Here is an 18,844-nt window from a genome sequence, read left to right as displayed (position 1 = left end):
CAGCTGTAAACCTGCTTTTGCCCACCTTGTATTAATGTACTATAAAATACAATGCAATGTATTGCATTGTAAAATTTAAATGAGAAAACAGACTACTTTTTGTCTTTTCATTAAGTTTCTGCTAATAACTAAGTTAATTTACATTATAAATTGTGACAGTTATTTTGTTTCAGTTGGCATATAATTTTTATTTCAGTTTTGCAAAATATTTTATATTCCTTTTTTATTTTAGAAGTCTGGGCCAACGGTCACAAAAGTTGTCACTGTTGTGACAACCAAAAAAGCAGTTGTGGATTCTGATAAGAAGAAAGGTGAGCTGATGGAGAATGACCAGGATGCCATGGAGGTAATTTTTCATTAATTTTTACTTTGTTCATGATACTACCCTAGGCTCTAGTTGGGGAGCTAGTTGGCTAGAGCATTGTCCTGAAAAGTCAAAGTTATGGGTTTGATCCCCAGTCAGGGAACTTACAAGAATCAACCAAGGAGCCTGGCCGGGCGTGGCTTAGCAGTTGAGCATTGGACTTAGGGTCCAGGAGATCGCAGTTCGATTCCTGGTCAGGGCACATGCCCGGGTTGCAGGCTTGATCCCCAGTCGGAGCCATGCAGGAGGCAGTGGATCAAAGACGACTCTCATCATTGATGTTTCTATCTCTCTCTCTCTCTTTCCTCTCCCTTCCTCTCTCTGAAATCAATAAAGATATAGTTAAAAAAAATCAACCAAGGAATGCATAAATAAGTGGAATAACAAATTGATGTTTTTCTCTCTTTTTTCCCTTCCTCCCTCAAATCAAAAAAAAAAAAGTGCCCTAAACGATGCTGCCCTAGAAGTATTTACTAGGAAGCATTGATGGAGATGTACTTTTCAGTTACGTAAACTGCTACTAGGAATCCTTGCCATTCTTAACAGTGTTATAGCTGAGTATCCAGTTGGTAGGACATTCTGACATTTTTGACTTCTTGCTGTATGCCCAGTTTTTATTGTCTTGCAATAAAAGTGACAGAATGAAATTTCTTTCTATTAGAGATTTATATTCGGAACTATAGCAAAACTTCATTAAAGTCATATTAAAATTATTTTATTCATTTATTGGTATTGATTGATTGATTGATTGATTGTAGGGAGAGAGAAACATTGATTTGTTCCACTTATTTATGCACTCATTGGTTGATTCTTTTATATGCCCTGATTGGGTATCAAACCCACAACCTTGGCGTATCGGGATGACATTCTAACCAACTGACTTACTTGGCCAGGGCTAGAGTTATTTTATCATTTTAGTTGTTACACAACTTTCTATAAGGGAAAAGAAAAGAGAAACTAAGTTGAAAAATTCAGAAATTAAAAAAGCAAAACCCAAAGATTATTTTCTAAGAGAGGAAGATATTTTTTAAAATTAAGTTTTATTTTTTTCCGTCATTTACCCCCCCTATAACCTCTTCCACCTTTACCCACTTCCCCTCCCTCTAGCTAGGAGAAAATTTTTAAAGCTAGGCATATTGATTGCCATAAATAGAAAATAGAAGTGAATTTAGCTCTTTACTTAACTGTTCTTTTTTAATTATAGTATTCTTCAGAGGAAGAAGAAGTTGATCTTCAGACAGCCCTCACAGGCTATCAGACAAAACAGAGAAAGCTTCTAGAGCCAGTAGATCATGGGAAGATTGAATATGAACCATTCAGAAAAAACTTTTATGTTGAAGTTCCAGAACTAGCAAAAATGTCTCAAGAGGGTAAAATTCTTTTATTTATATATTGGTTATTGTGCGGATGGAAGAGGATACACCTTTCTTTGCCCGGGAGGAATGTGGATAGGCCTGTGAGTTGATGCATGAATAGGGGGAATTGTATGATTTACCTGGAGAAGTGAGAGAGGGAACTAGAAGGTGAGAAGTCATTCTAGAGAGCGGGAAAATCATCTGCAAAAATTCAGAGTTGTGAAGAAACTGCGTTTTGGAGCTATTAAAGAAAATGATCGCCCTGGCTGGCGTGGCTCAGTTAGGTGGGCATCCTTCCATGCACTGAAAAGTTGCCAGTTCGATTCCCAGTCAGGGCACATGCCCAGATTTCAGGCTTGATCTCTGGTACAGGGTGGGCAAGAGGCAGCTGTTTGATGTTTTGCTTCCACATTGATGTTTTTCTTTCTCTCCCTCTCCCTTTCTCTCTAAAAATCAATAAAACTTTTTTTTTAAAATTGATTTCAGAGAGAGGAAGGGAGAGGGGGAGAGAGAGAGAGAAATATCAATGATGAGAGAGTCATTGATAGGCTTCCTCGTGCATGCCCCGGACTGGGGATCGAGTCCACAACCTGGGCACGTGCTGTTACCAGGAATCGAACCTCGATCTCCTGGATCCTAGGTCAATGCTCAACCGCTGAACCACCCCCGGCTGGGCAATAAAACATTTTTTAAAAATGAGCAAAAAATAGTTTTGCTCATGTAGTTGAGAATTTTAGGCTTCAAAGTACTCTTCATGTGAAGTTATCAAGTAATATATTGTTAGCCCTTGAGATTTGGGAGTTTGGAACCAGTGTGCATCAGTAATATTGACAGAATAAGGATAATTTGGGCAACTCTTGCTTGGAGATGATTGTATTACTTGTCAATCATTATTCTCTTCTTGTTGTTTCAATTTAAGATAAAATAAAAGCCAAATTGTAGACATTGGGATATTTCTCTTCATCCTTAGTTGGTTGCAGCAGTAATCACTTTTACTATCTCTGTCTCTCTGAGCTGTTCTGTGCTTTTTCCAATAGCTTTTCTATGGAATAATCTGTGGTAATGCTAAAAAAAGAATTGAAGATTCTTAATCTTGCCATGCCTAATTGAAAAGTATAAGACACTAATAATAGTACAATAATTAAAAGTTTTTAATCTGGATTTTGTTTTGTAGAGGTGAATGTCTTTCGGTTGGAAATGGAGGGCATTATTGTCAAGGGAAAAGGTTGCCCCAAACCAATTAAATCTTGGGTTCAGTGTGGAATTTCCATGAAGATCTTAAATTCTCTCAAAAAGTAAGTGGTTAGTGGTTGTCCACGGTTTTCAAAGTTTTCTACTCAAAAGTAGCTTTTTCACACAAATATCTCCCTTGGTTGTATTTTTACTGTAATAGAAAAACATTTTTTCTTAAACAACTTTATTGAGATAAAGTAATAACATAAAAATTACTCGTAACAGTATACAGTTCAGTGATTCCTTAGTGTATGAATGGAGTTATGCAATCCTCACCGTAACTAATTTTAAACATTTTCGTCATCCCCAGAAGAATTCTGTATCTGTTACTAGTCAGTCTTCTTCCCTCTCCTCCACCCTAGGCAACCACTAATCTATTGTCTCTATAGATTTGTCTATTCTGGACATTTTATATAAATGGAAGTGTACCAGTGTCGTCTTTTGTGACTGACTTCTTCTACTTAGCATAATATTTTCAAAGTTCAACCATGGTGTACATTGTCTCAGGACTTTATTCCTTTTTGCCAATTAACATTTTATTGTGTGAATGTACCACATTTTGGAAAACCTTCTTCTTCTGGAGCTTTGGGAGCCCAAGAGATCTCAACTTTTACCTTGTCTTCCTTTGGTTTGCTTTTTTAAGGCATGGCTATGAAAAGCCCACACCAATCCAAACTCAGGCGATTCCTGCAATAATGTCCGGGCGAGACTTGATTGGTATTGCCAAGACCGGAAGTGGAAAGACCATTGCTTTTCTGTTGCCCATGTTTAGACACATCATGGATCAGAGGTCACTAGAAGAAGGAGAGGGGCCAATAGGTACAATTTTTTCCATCAAACTATTTTTTCAGATAACTATTTTGTTGTCAGTTAATCAGAAAGACCTGATACTTTATATTCTTAATTATAACTATAAAGATACCTTTATATACATTTCCTTTATAAATTTGGCACTTTGGGCCTGATTTCCCCTTACCAGCAGGTGGAGTGAGAATGTTCAGAGCTCTGGACTAACATCTCAGAAGTACAAAAACACCCTGTCCTGGCACAGCTCAATTTTTAAACTCTGACTTCGCAGGTAGACTCCTCGTTTATTTATGTTGAGGTTTGTTCTTAGCCCAGTATCAGTGGGTTTATAAACTCAACATAGAAGATTGTAGGGAAATGTATTTTCCCTTTTTTTGGCCTTAAAAGGCTATAGTGCCAGCATTTCATTTAGGATTTGGTCTTCAGATTCAGATATCTTGATTCATTTGGCAGAGATCTTTTCTGCAAATTTGAGTAGGGCTTTGGAAGGTTGTTACGAGCTCCTCTCTTGGAAATTTAGGGCACAGTATATTTTTCCTCCGTCAGTGCTCCTCAGACCAAGGTTGTTTCCAGAAACAGAGGAATGGCTCTGCAGCATAGTGAGTCACTTGATGATCTTTGCTCTGTGATTTGCAATTGAGAATGATTTGCATTCTTTTCAACCAGTTATTTTCTTGATAGTGGAGTAGGCATTTAACTGATTTCCTATAACATGTTCTTAAATCTACTTAAAGTTACACTTCATCACAATATTTACTATCATAAAGTTTCTGAAACAGTGTTTTCAGAGGTGCATAAAACAAATTAAAACAAAAACAAATTAGGCTAAGGGATCTAAACTTCATTGCAGAGGTTAAATTTAACACTTAAAGCATAGCCTCTTAAGAATTTTGGTGATTAGGCTTTTGACATGTTTATCTTTTCAGCTGTCATCATGACTCCAACTCGAGAACTGGCTTTACAAATTACTAAAGAATGTAAGAAATTTTCGAAGACCTTGGGACTTAGAGTGGTCTGTGTTTATGGAGGAACGGGCATCAGTGAGCAGGTAATTATAAAAGGAACATTCCGTTTTTCATTTTTAAATTATTTAATAATATAAAAGTGATTTTTTTAGTATTTTGTACAGTGATTGCTTCTGAAATCTCAAACAAGGTGTGAAAAGAATAGAATGAATTACATATCTGTTATATTTTGGAATTTTTGAGTCCTTCTAATACCTTAGCTTTCTTTTTTCTCTTCTTTATTTGCTCAAGGAAGGCAGATATTTTTTCTGTTTTACAGATAAGGAAATGTTCAGAAAGGTTAAATAAGTTGACCAAAGTCTTTAGGTTAACAAGATGTGGTTTTTACAAGAATCTAGGTTTTCTGATTCCTGGACAGCATTTATTTTCTCCGGTTTATGTCACATCTTCAAAAGGTGGCATGAGTGGGATGTATTAATATCAAAGTTTTAGCTGAATTTTTCATTCCCTCACACTCTCTTTTTTTTTTGTTGTTAATCCTTACCTGAGGATATTTTCTCCATTGATTTTTTTTTTTTTTTTTTTAAGAGAGAGAGTGGGGTGGGGGGAGAGAGAGAGAAAGAAACATCGATTGGTTGCCTCCTGTATGGGCGCCAACTGGGGCTGGGGATCGAACCTGCAACCCAGGTACATGCCCTTGACCGGAATTGAACCCCAGATCCTTTGGTTCTTTGGCCGATGCTCTAACCACTGAGCAAACTGGCCAGGGCCATTCATTCTCTTTAGTTTGGTGTTTCTCCCGGTGTCTTCTAAAGAGCAATAGTCATTGGGTCTTTTGTTTTAACTAGAAGAAGGAAAAAACTAGATTTGTTCTATGATCAAATAAGTTTTGGAAATGTTGGATTGTACCAAGTTAAAGCGGGTTTCTTTCCTGCAAGGTTCCTTTGTCTTTAATATGCTAATGTATATTATGATGCTGGAAAAATGGGTTAAATTAAATGGCATTTTTCAACTTATTTAACCACAGAAATCTTTCTGAGGACTTGTGTTCTCAGGTTCTAGAACACACTTTGGGAATATTTGTTTCTGTTATCCCAATGCTATTTTAAACACGTGATCTTAGTTTTTTAAGTCTATCTTTGTCAGTTTTTTTGACCATAGCCTATAGTAAGAAGTACATTTACAAAATAACCTGTTACATGCACACATAATATGTTTATAAAGAAGTCAAACAAAAGTTTTATAATGTCTAACACATTCTAATATTTTTCATTTTATTTTTAAAATGCTGCTTGTATGTATTGATTTCATGATTCACTAATGGAAACAACTCTCATTTTGAAAAATATTCTCCTTATAATTGCTTTATTTACTGCTATCTCATGTTCCTTCTTGGTTTTGAAGGACTGTATCAGATTATAATTGGTAAAAAATCTCTGGTTTTCTTTGATTTCAAAGTTATAGCACCATGTGGTCATATTACTATGACATAGTAGTGCTCCAGCATTCCAATATATTAAGTAGGAACCTTGGGAGTCTTCTAATCAGACCTCACTTTCTTACTTTAGGGAGCTGTGCAAGGACCCTGGAAGTATTCTCAAATCTTTTTAAATAAGCATTAGTTATAAATAGGCTATAAAAGTTCTTTTTTTTTTTTTTAATTAGATTGCTGAACTGAAAAGAGGTGCTGAAATTATTGTTTGTACACCTGGTCGAATGATTGACATGTTAGCAGCTAACAGTGGTAAGTTGGGTATTTTTTTCTCTTTTCTCCTTTTTGAATTCTGTACATTTTTGTTAAATCACAGCAGATACAAGAAACCATCAAAGGGTTTCGACATTTCTTCTTAAAGCTGTAATATCTTAAAATGTGTATTGTAACAAGTTTATTGTTGGAAGTGTTCATAATACTTTTGCAATTTAAATGAAAATTTCTTTTCAGAGCTAACTCCTTCTGATTTTTCAGCACTTAACATGGATTATTAATCCAGGTTTAGCCAAACTTTCCTTTTAAAAGGGGCACTATGTCTTTTTTCATTATAAAGTTTAGATTTTTTTTCTTCACAGTTGCTAGTATTTTCTTACAATACTGGATAAATTAAGATATTGCAGCTTCAAGAAATTTTATCTTTTGTAAATACTGCATGTTTTTCACTCAAACGTTGTGCTTTGTTCAATTATTCCCTATCAAAACTGTTACTAAACTGTTGACATTATTTAACTTCTGTGGAGAAAGGCCCTTCAAGATTTATAGAACTGGGCTTCTGAGACTTAAACCATCAAAGGTAGGTAATTTAATGCTGTTCCCAACCTTGCAAAATTACTTGGGGCTGCAAATGTTAGTATGGAGTACTTAAATATTAGAAAGCATATATTTGGGCTCATTTCTATTTTTTGAAGAAAATGCTTTCAAAGATTTTTGTTGCAGTAGTTAGTATGTACATAATAGAGCATTAAAAAGCAAATAGTGCATGTTTCTAATAGCATTCTAATAGCTTGAATTTCGGTATATATTTAATTCTAATGCTATATGAAGTTGACAAAGTCACATCGAAATTGTTTGATAAGTAATGGTCTTGTACAGCATATGAAAAGTTTTGGGTTGGATGTTGATGAAATAATCCCTTGTTTTTTCTCAATGCTGCATTGATCATCTTGATTAATTTTATCTTTTTTCCTTATCTATCCTTTCAGTTTATACTTAATAACTGTTTGCCAGGTGATTCATTCAACAATTGATAGAAGTGTTTGTGTTAATTGTTTAGAAAGGGTTTCTTGTATGTGTATTTAATTTTTACTGACTAAGAAGTCTGTCTCATTTCTTTAAACCAGTGGGAGCACTTAATAAAATTAGATTTGTATCTTTGTATAGAAAAATGTATCTGTGTAATACATTTGGTATTAGTTTTTGTGTAATGTGTTAGTTACGGAATGGTGTTACATAGCTTCTCATGAATGTTTTGACATGCCCATTAGAAGTTTCTGACTATATGTAAATAGGTTATAAGGTAATATAAACAGAGGTTTTCTGCATCTGAAATAGTTAGCACTGGCACTTGCTTTCCACACATACGCTGTAATCTCTAATATGTTTTTTCCTAGGTGATGCTGTCAGATAATGGCTGATGTGGCTCGATGCTTCATCTCAGTCTTAGTTTTATGATGTGTTTTGGAGAGGGCTGTTTTCTGAATTTTACAGGTTCTTCAGGCCCTATGATGGTATGCAAGAGACGAGTTTGACAAATAAAGGGCCTCATATACCCATTGTCAGAAAGTATTTGCCATTAGATTAAGACATTGTAGACCAAAGTTTCTTTTCACTGTTTAAAGATACCTAACTTACCCCTCTGGTTAAGTCAGGCATTTTAGTTCCCTTTACAGTTTTTTAATGTTCTTGGTAGCCATAAAATGAATTGTGACTGATTTTTAGTTTTCTTTTTGTCTCCCCCTCCCCTGCCAATCTTAGGTCGGGTGACAAATCTTCGAAGAGTGACATACGTTGTTTTAGATGAAGCAGACAGAATGTTTGACATGGGTTTTGAACCACAGGTAATCATTAAATTCCTCAGTGTTTTGAACTATAAAATAAACCATGTAACAAGCATGACAGTGAAATTTTCGTATTGTTTTAATTCTCACATTTCTTCTATGTGATAATACAGTGGCTTGGGGACATATAAAATTGAAATAGGTATTTATGTTTTTAATTCTCTGTAAAACTCATTCAGGAAGTATTCATGCAGGCTTTCCTTAGCCATCTCATATCATCATTGGTAAAATTAGAATGCTAATAAAAGAAGCAAATAAATTGCTTTAATTCATACTTTTAATTACCTAATGATCTAGATAGCACATATTTACATACTCCAGATGTAAAAACTGATGCCCAAAGCATTTGCCTAGCTTAGACTTTTCCTCGCACATGCTGTTTGCTCAAATACAAATTTCAGTGCTATGGACTTAGAGCAATACATTTTAAAAGGTGGTAGAAATTTTTCTTAACAAGAAAAGCAATGTGAGTTACCAAAAAAATATTTTTAAAAGTGATTTTAGAGAGAGAAACATTGATTTGTTGTTCCATTTATTTATGCATTCATTGATCAGTTCTTGTATGTCCCCTGAGGGGGGAGCGAACCAACAACTTTGGTGTATTGGGAATGCTCTAATCAACTGAGCTGCCCGGCCAGGGCCAAAACCTTTGTTTAAATCACGAACTGCAGTAATAAAAATGGGGTATTGGAAAGCGATAAGATTAAGATTGTATCCAGTCTTTTCAGTTATTCATGAATTTTTCAAAAATGTATTGTCTGTCATATGATAGTGCATGTATTGTGTTTAGATTTAAGGACCACATTCTAAATGAGATATAGAGGAGCACAAAAGCCAGTAAATAGGATATGATAACACTTGAGCCATGTGAGAAACAGTTAAAGGAGTGAGGAATATTTAGCTTGGAGTAGAGGACTTAGTAGCATCCTTTAACTCTGAAAAAAGTCTGTCACATGAAAGAAGCATTGAATTTATCCTTTGGGTCCCATGGAGTAGAACTGATACCCAGTGGGGAAGGTATGTGGAGCTTGATCTGAGGATAATGTGACAAAGGACTGGATAAACGTCGTTTGTAGATGAAACAGGCTAGTTTGAGGGAGGGAGCATGTATTGAATATACTTTTCATACTTGTGTTTGAGTAGAGGCAAGGGGTCCATTTGTGGAAAGAGAGTAGAGGGAATTGAAGAATCAGATGGAAGATGGAACTAGGTATTTTGAAATTTTCATTTCCTTGCAGTGTCTATCTTCTCTACGTTGCTTTTTTCTTCTTGTGCGTGCCAGTGTATTTGAAAGCGTTAGACTTGAGAACAAGAACACTGAAATAGTGTTACATTTATTAAAGAAATAAACTTAGTTTTCCCACAAGGAAAACAGCAGTGCCTGATTGTTGTTTTTTTCTTTTTATATTTTTATTGATTTCAGAGAGAGGAAGGGAGAGGGAGAGAGAGAGACATCAATGATGAGTTGATCGGCTGCCTCCTGCACACCCCCTACTGGGGGTTGAACCCGAAATCCAGACATGTGCCTTGACCGGGAATCGAACCCCGATCTCCTGGATCATAGGTTGATCCTCAACCACTGAGCCATGCCGGCCGGGCCTAGTTGTTGTTAACTAGCAAGTTCTAGATGTTCATGGAGTTAATAATTATATTTCTAATTATACTTCATTTTAAAGTATAAAAAAGCGGGAATGCTCACCAATTAGTAAGATCATTGTAATCTTTTATAAAGAGCTCTGTTGTGGTCTAATTATATACCATAAAATTTACCTGTTTCTTGTTTGTTTTTTATTATGTTTTTATTGATTTCAGAAAGAGGAAGGGAGAGGGAGAGAGAAACATCAATGATGAGAGTCATTGATCGGCTGCCTTCTGCACGCCCCCTACTGGGGATCGAGCCCGAAACCTGGCCATGTGCCCTGACCAGAATTGAACCTGAGGATATTTTTTTCCATTAATTTTTAGAGAAAGTGGAAGGGAGGGGGGAAGGAGAGAGAGAGGAACATTGATTGGTTGTCTCCTCAACATACCCCGACCAGGGATGGAACCTTGAAACCTATGCATGTGCTCTTACAGGGAATCAAACCTTGTGACCCTTTGGTGCACGGATGATGCTCCAACCAATTGAGCCACACCGGCCAGGGCTGTTTTTTTTTTGTTTTGTTTATACCAGTCATTACAAGAGGTCTAGGACATCTTGATTCCTCCAGGGCTCTATAGACACTGCGGTAATTCGTGCCTGTCTTCCACCCCATCAGCCACATGTCCATATTCATTGTTCTGTTTTCTTCGGTAGTTCTATCATCATTTGACACTTACTATATTTACCTGTCTACCCTATTAGAATATAAGCTCCACGAAGACAAGTTTTTGTCTATTTTCATTGCCTATTTCAAATGCTTAGAAAAATGCCTGGCACATAATGGTTGCTCAGTAAATATGTGTTGAATAAATGAAGGTAAACAGTGACATTAAGTGGAGAATTGCATCCTATATACAGTTTGAAGATTGAGACTACTGAATTTGGTGGTGGATTGGGTGTGTAATAAGTAAGACAGAGGGTAGTCAAAGATGGCTCCTAGATTTTTGGCCTAAACATGTGGATGACTAGAATTGCCATTTCTTGAGAAAGGGAAACTGTGAGATGAGCAAATTATGGGGTAAAATCAAATGTAGAATTCTAAGGTAAAAAGTTTGAAAGTCACTGAATAGATGTTCTCAAAAGTTCCTCTACTTGTTTGTTGTTGTTTTTTAAATTTTTATTATTATTATTTTTTATCCTCTACTTGGTTTTAACATCATGATTTTGGGGGACCACACTCACCATTTTGATTTATAATGTTTTCTCAGGTCATGCGTATTGTGGATAACGTCCGTCCTGATCGACAGACCGTTATGTTTTCAGCTACTTTCCCCAGAGCTATGGAGGCTTTGGCTCGCAGAATCCTGAGTAAACCCATTGAAGTGCAGGTTGGAGGCAGGAGTGTGGTTTGCTCAGATGTGGAGCAGCAAGTGGTGGGTACAATCCTTAGGAAATCCCCAGTTCCCTGGATGCCTAGGCAGTGTGTGATCCTTTGGGATCACAGTGTGTGATGTAGGCAGATTATTCTAAACTTGAACAGCATACATCAACTGCAGCCTTTTAATATTTTACCAGATACACTTGAATATGTGTTTTCCGTAGAACTGACTGTTCGAGATGCTCTTACAGTTTCTTCTACCAGAAGTGGTGGACTGGTGGGTAGAAGTGTCACATAATTATCTTATTCTTTGGTTAATAGGATGAGAAGTTAAGAGTCAGAGAGAACAGATAATCCTTTGTCCACACTTGCAAGCCTCTTACTATCTGAAAGTTACAAATTTTTTTGTTTTATTGGTTTACTAATTCAAATCAAAATTTTTCTAATCCTTCCTAATGACTTAGCAAGCTGTTGTCATTTATCCTTTTGCCACAAAACAAGTATTTTTGTTTAAGAGATGTATTTGTGTGTTTTTCCATTAACTTGGTACAATTTGGTGTTTTCAGATTGTGATTGAAGAGGAAAAGAAATTCTTGAAGTTACTTGAGCTTCTGGGCCATTATCAGGAATCTGGATCTGTCATTATATTTGTGGATAAACAGGAACATGCTGATGGTCTTCTGAAAGATTTAATGAGAGCATCTTATCCTTGCATGTCTCTTCATGGAGGTAATGTTTAATCACATTTCTGCTAAATACTTGGCCAAGTACTGTGTTGTTCTGAATGGTAATATTTACTTTGTACTCTTAATTTAGAACTAAATTTTATATCATCTATCTCACTTTAATCACAACAGCACTATTATTATAAATCCATCTTTGAGGTAAAATAAGACAATACATTGGTTTGGCCAAATTCTCTAGCCATTAATCAAATGGCTAAGGAGGAATTGAAATTAAAAATTTCTGATTCATGTTACATTTTTATTCACTGTATCGTGTTAGAGATTTTCATGATTCATGTTAGAGCTTAATTGAAATTTTAAAGTAACGTTTTAATTTCTTCATACTATCAGTATTGTTAAATATATTGCGATTTACATGTGGGAATTTTGTTTTTTAAACAGGACATCAACTTGGTCAGACCCATATTCCAAACTCAGTCTTTATTGTAATGGGCAGCATTCTTTTTTTTTTTAATTTTTTTCAAATCCTCACCAGAGGATACTTTTTTTTCCATTGCTTTTCAGAGAGAGTGGAAGGGAGAGAGAGTGGAATGGGGGGAGAGGGAAAAAGAGAGAGGGAAGGAGGGAGAGAAACATCGATTGGTTGCCTCCTACACGGGCCCCGACCAGGGCTGGGGATCGAGCCTGTGACCGAGGTACGTGCCCTTGGCTGGAATCAAACTCGGGACCCTTCAGTCCGAGGGCTGACGCTCTAACCAATGAGCCAAACTGGCTAGGGCATTGGGCAGCATTTTTATGCATTATTGAGTATGGTTGCTCTTTTTTTTCTGGGGTTTATCCCCTCTTTTCTGATCCTGAGTTTGTCCTGAATTCTTTCTTGTTTCTTCTTGTCAGTAACACTATATTTCTACTCAGGCTTTAACTTCTGTACCTGGCTGCCCAGGCTTCCCCCAACCCCAAGTTTAAACTAAACTAAATAAAATCCTGTAAACTCAGCCAGTATCATTACATTCCTCTACATATCAACTCTTTTCCAGTTTCTGCCTGCTTTTAGTTACTCTCTGGTGCCTTCAGGTAGTTCTTTATATTTTGTCCAGAATTCATAGTTGATATTTGCAGGAGAGTTGGTCCAAAAAGAGCTTCTACATTAGTAGAAATTGTATTTTTTACATAAGTGAGGAAATGTTTCCCATAAATCTCTGTACTACTTTTGTCTCTTGGGTCAGAATTGTATCACATGCTTATGCCGAAATCATTCATAGGCAGGGGAATGAATGATTAATGGTTCTTAAACGATTGCTCGATTGTCCTGGGACACCTGAGGATCTCTGACACTTTCAGGGGGTTTATGAAGTCAAGAGTATTTCCATAATAGCCCCACCATGTTATTTGCCTTTTTCATTCTCTCATGGGTGTATAGTGTAGTGTTCTAGTGGCTGCATGGCATGCTATATAGGAACAGATTGAGTACAGTAGATATAAGACTTCAACTATCTTCTGTTAAGCCAGACATTAAAGAAATTTGTGCCCTGGCCGGTGTGGCTCAGTTGGTTTAGTCATCCCATGTATTGAAGGGTCACTGGTTCAATTCCTCATCTGGGCACATACCTAGGTTTCGGGTTTGATCCCTGGTTGGATGCATATGAGAGTTAGCTAGTCGATGTTTCTCTCCCTCTTCCTTCCTCCCTCTGTAAAATCAATAAAAACATTAAAAAAGAAAGAAAGAAATTTGCAAAATTATAAAACAATTCCATGCCTCTCAATAAATTATGTTACTGTTTTAAGTTATTTTTCACAAAAATGTTCTTTATTTTGACATACATTTGCTTTATTGTTCTTTTCAAAAGTTAATAAGTATTTTTCAATGTCCTCAGTTCTAGTTTCGAATGCATTAAATATTGATAGAAAAAAATAAATGTCGAGCTTTGGCACCAAAAGGTTGCTGGTTCAATTCCTAGTCAGGGCACATGCCCATGTTGTGGCCTTGATCGCAGGTAGAGGGTGTACAGGAGGCAGCCGATCGATGTTTCTCACATCTATGTTTCTCTCTCTCCCCCTCTCCCTTTCTTTCACTAAAAATCAATAAAAAAATTTTAAAAATACAGTGATAAAGACCAATAATCTAAATCTCTCTGGGCCTGGTCCTAGTTAATTAATTTTTAATCCTCATGTGAGGACATTTTCATTGATTTTTAGAGAGTGGGTGAGAGAGAGAAAGAGAGAAACATTGATTGGTTGCCTCCTGTACTTGCCCTGACCAGGGACTGAACCTGCAGCGTAGGTATGTGCCCTGACTGGGAATTGAACCCACAACCTTTTGGTGTATGGCACGTTGCTCCAGCCAACTGAGCCACACTGACCAGGGCTAGTCCTTATTAATTTTCAGAGTGCAGAGGTAGCTTGAACACAGAAAGTTTAAGAAGGGCTGGCTTAGCACTAATCATAATTCACCTCCTAAGACAGAATTAGGCTCATCCCTGGTTTGATACACATGACCATGTGTTGGATGGATGGATATGTGAGCAAAATTGGGATTATGTTTAAATAAGAAGAGGCTTAATGGTTGCTGGGCAGGCATCCCATATACTTTAATTAGCACATTATATTTACTTCCATGGAATAAAATATGCACAGTTGAGTTAGTATTCAAGATACCTCAGGCTAAAGTAAAAGTTTTGGTATCTTTTAATTATAAAGTTAAATTTATATTGATATCGATTCCATTAATTTTTTTAATGATATTTTTGGGTGCAGTGTTGGATCCTAGTTTCTTTGACATAAGATCCAAATACTTTCTTTAATTCAGTGTTTGGAGAGTACATTTAAAATTTTAGCCCTGGCTGGGTAGCTCAGTTGGTTAAAGTGTTGTCCCAATATGCCAAGGTTATAGGTCCGGTCCCTGATCGGCACATATAAGAGTAAACCAACGAATGCATAAATGAGTGGAACAACAAATTGATGTTTCTCTTTCTGTCTCTTTTCCTTTTGCTCTCTCTAAAATCAGTAAATAAATTTTAAAACTTTTAGGTAATATAAATTAATATTAGTAAATATGTAGATGCTAAATATTCTGTGTATGTTAAAATTAGATTTTGTATGAAATCTTAGAGTATCTCCTGCTGCAAAAATACAGTTTCAAGGTTTGAGAATTTATTCCATTCCCTTCTCTAATTTCTGGAGATGCCTGGGTAACTCATCATCAAATTATATGTGGCCTGGGCATCTTGTAAAAGAACATTTTGACATTTTATGCTCTGCTTTGTTACTTAGTCTGTGGCTCTTTGGGTAACATGTTTAAGAGATTCTATTAGGTAAGTTTTACCACTGCACCTCAAACTTTAAAGTGCATATGTAATTACCCAAATATCTTGTTAAAATGCAGAATCTGATTCAGTAATTTGGGGGTAGGATCTGAGATTCTGCATTTCTGATAAGCTCCCATGTGATGCTGCTTCTGATCCTTGGACAAAACTGAGTAGCAAGGCTCTATAAAACCTATAGAAGGAGAAAGATCTACATCCTGTCAATGTAGTTTGAATGTACTTGTCTTCTTTTGCTCCCTAAACAAGTTTATGGTAGTGATTCTGAGATTGGGCTTCTGTAGTTATAAGCCTTCTATATACAAGAAGGGGCAATGAAGAATAGATTTGGAAGATTCATAAATGAATTAATAGTAGTAGCCTTTGATCTTGCCATTAAATTGCCTTAATATTTTCTATATTGTAGTTGTTGGACTTGTGGTCCATGTAAGTTGGATTTGTTCTTTACTCCTTGTTTAACTTCTTTCTCTGAGTGTCAGAGGAAGTGGAAAGTTTAATTTGAACATGTTTTTACAACTCTTATGTGTAATTTACTTGCAGGTATTGATCAATATGACAGAGATAGCATCATAAATGATTTTAAGAATGGCACCTGCAAACTTCTTGTGGCCACTTCTGTTGCTGCCCGAGGTCTAGATGTGAAACATCTGATTCTTGTAGTAAATTACAGCTGCCCTAACCATTATGAAGATTATGTGCACAGAGCAGGACGGACTGGAAGAGCAGGCAACAAAGTAAACAAAATTTTAAAGTTGATTTTTTTTTAATTTAAAATCTAAGTGTTTCTTTACTATTTTGAGTAAGTAGTTGGAGTTATGGGGACATTTTAAAAAATCCTCAATCAGCCTGGCTGGCATAGATCAGCGGTTGAGCATCAACCTATGATCCAGGAGATCAAAGTCGTAGCTGATCAGTGACTCATCATTATGTTTCTCTCTCCCTTCTCTCTCTGAAATCAATAAAAATATATTTAAAACAAAAACAAAAAACCCCAATCAGCCCTGGCCAGTGTGGCTCGGTCGGGTATCATCAGTTGGCAGTTCAGTTCCCAGTCAGGGCACATGCTTGGGTTTCGGGCTTGATCCCCGGTAAGGGGAATGCAGGAGGCAGCCGATTGATGTTCCGCTGTCACATTGATGTTTCTCTTCTCCCTTCTCTCTCTCAAAATCAATTAAAAAAATTTTTTTAAAAAGAAAAAAATCCTCAATCATCGAAGTGTGAGGAATAGTTGAGGTGTTCATCATTTATATATATATGTATGTCTAAGTACTGTTAAAATTATACATGTCTACTTATTTTGAAAATTACCAGTAGCAAGCTGTTCTATGTAGTTAGGTGATTAACCATTTGTGTCCTCTTTTAGGATTTTTTTCTCTGCCTAAAGATTTCTATATACATCCATGTATATAGTTCAGAATCTTTCATTGCTTTTTTCTTTTTAATATATATTTTTATTGATTTCAGAGAGGAGAAGGGAGAGGGAGAGAGAGATAGAAACATCAGTGATGAGAGAGGCATTGATCAGCCACTTCTTGCATGCCCCCTGCTGGGGATCTAGCCCAAAATCCAGGCATGTGCCCTGACCAGGAATTGAACCTCAGTCTCCTGGATCATAGGTCGATGCTCAACCACTGAGTCACACTGGCTGGGCCTTTCATTGCTTTTTTTAAAAAAATGTGGGATCATAAAATATACTCATACCCACACTTATCACCCATGTTGTTGTCTCCCCCACCAGTACACATACATATCACTTGTTTGACTCATGTATTCCACTAAATATATAGGTCTACTTCACTCTTTTTGTTTGTTTGTTTTTCTTTCATTGTTTTCTTTTCCTTTTTTTGTTTTTCTTTTTTTAAAAATTCATTGTTTTTGAAGGAGCAGAATATTTTACTATTGGAAACATTGATGATGGTATGGTTGATATTCCAACCCTAATCATTTCTGCATACTGAAGCAATAATAATGTTGATAGCAATAGGTTAAATACGGGGATGGGCAAAAGTAGGTTTATTGATGATAGTAAAGAACTCTGTGCCAAAGTGTGCTTGAGTATAGTAAGTAGACTACAAGAATGTGTAAATAATGAAGGCTGGCAATTTGGGCACTTATGTGATTGCACAACTTCTCTTTGAGGTGGATAATACTATCTCATTGAATAGATGAGAAAAGTTTAGGCACATAGAAGTTAAGTTACTTTCGCAAGGTTACACATCTAATAGATGGCATTTATTCTTTTAACCTGAGTTATTCTGTGGATTTGGGAAACCATTTGTGTAAAGGGCCAGGTAGTAGAAATTGTAGCCTTTTGACTGTCTTTGACACACTTTTCTTTTTTTTTTAATATATCTTTATTGATTTCAGAGAGAGGAAAGGAGAGGGAGAGAGAGAGATAGAAACATCACTGATGAGAGTCATTGATCGGCTGCCTCCTGCATGCCCCTGCTTGGGGATCGAGCCCGCAACCAGGGCATGTGCCCTGACTGGGAATCGAACCCCGATCTCCTGGATCCTAGGTCGATGCTCAGCTGCTGAGCCATGCCCGGCCAGGCTCTTTTGACACTCTTGAGGGCAGTATGTGGGGAATAGGGGGGTAATTTGAGGTGCTGGCCATACGCTGTCCATTATTTGTAGTCATGCCTCTCAAAATTAAAGAAATCAAGAACTTCCTGCTTACAGCCAGGAATCAAGATCAAGAAAAATGAGGATAATGTGAAGTTTAAAGTTTGATGCAGCAGATAACTTTATACCTTGGTCATCACGGACAAAGAGAAGGCAAAGAAACTGAAGCAGTCCCTGCCCCCAGGATTGGCAGTGAAGGAGCTGAAATGAACCAGATATGCTAATCTGAACTGTATTAAAATGTTAAAAATTCTTTAAAAAAAAAAAAAAATTGTATCATTTGGGGCCACGTATGGTCTCTGTCACGTACGTGTGTGTTTGTGTATATACATGTGTACATAATCTTAAAAACATAATACCATTCTTAGCTCATGGGCAGTAGAGAAATAGACCATGAGTCAAATCTGGTGATTAGATATTCCTGAAATAAAATATTAAACCATGTTTTAAAATTTAAACAGTTCACTGGCAGGGACAAAGTATTTTGTAAAGATGGCAATCTGTGGTTTGCTATTTCTGTACTTTAACTTTATAGTCTTTCTCTTGCCTGAACCAAAAAGCTGCTAGGACATGTGGAGTCTTAGGCTTTAGAGAATCCCAGGGAGGTAATTATTGCTGACTTTTATTTTTATAAGATGGTTACAAAAATAAATTTTAAAAACAGCTTGTTTTTGTATATAAGAACATTATTGGCCTTAAAATTATGTGGGAAGTTACATTCTAGGAAGCTGATACGGGTTAGCTGGGGTAGAGTGGTGCAGTAGTGGAGAAAGGGAATGTAAGGAAAAAAGGGAAGGAAAATACTATATTAAAGAAAATATGTATGAAAATGCAATTGTGCGTTTATGTAAAATCACGTATTTCTATTTATGCATAAGAAATTAGAAATTTTCTGGTTTTGCTCATTTTATTTTTAGATATTAAACTTAGATATTTCACTTTGAATCATTAAACAACTTAGTAGGACTTTTTAATGGTTT

At 36.4% G+C, this 18,844-nt stretch overlaps 1 protein-coding gene and 1 pseudogene across 3 annotated transcripts in view; both read left to right on the top strand.

Moving 5' to 3' along the window:
- Nucleotides 1-18,844, top strand: part of DDX46 (DEAD-box helicase 46) — a 49,718-nt gene that overhangs the window by 14,037 nt on the left and 16,837 nt on the right. For both annotated transcript variants that reach the window (XR_013998796.1, XM_081137184.1), the window contains exons 7-16: nt 233-346; nt 1,569-1,734; nt 2,894-3,014; nt 3,596-3,771; nt 4,686-4,807; nt 6,390-6,468; nt 8,191-8,273; nt 11,124-11,288; nt 11,800-11,962; nt 15,780-15,973. Coding sequence is in view for 1 of the 2 variants with exons in the window: in XM_081137184.1 (XP_080993310.1) it covers nt 233-346; nt 1,569-1,734; nt 2,894-3,014; nt 3,596-3,771; nt 4,686-4,807; nt 6,390-6,468; nt 8,191-8,273; nt 11,124-11,288; nt 11,800-11,962; nt 15,780-15,973 (1,383 nt within the window). In the remaining variant the exon portion in view is untranslated. The remainder of the gene's footprint in view (nt 1-232; nt 347-1,568; nt 1,735-2,893; nt 3,015-3,595; nt 3,772-4,685; nt 4,808-6,389; nt 6,469-8,190; nt 8,274-11,123; nt 11,289-11,799; nt 11,963-15,779; nt 15,974-18,844) is intronic.
- LOC308557123 (large ribosomal subunit protein eL38 pseudogene) lies at nt 17,879-18,074 on the top strand (annotated as a pseudogene). Its single transcript has one exon. The product of its transcript is annotated as a large ribosomal subunit protein eL38 pseudogene (transcript).

This window comes from Miniopterus schreibersii (genome assembly GCF_964146895.1).
Source record: "Miniopterus schreibersii genome assembly, chromosome: 4".
NCBI lineage: Eukaryota > Metazoa > Chordata > Mammalia > Chiroptera > Miniopteridae > Miniopterus > Miniopterus schreibersii.
The sequence above is the reverse complement of the archived record's forward strand: the minus strand, read 5'-3'. Positions and strand labels throughout refer to the sequence as shown.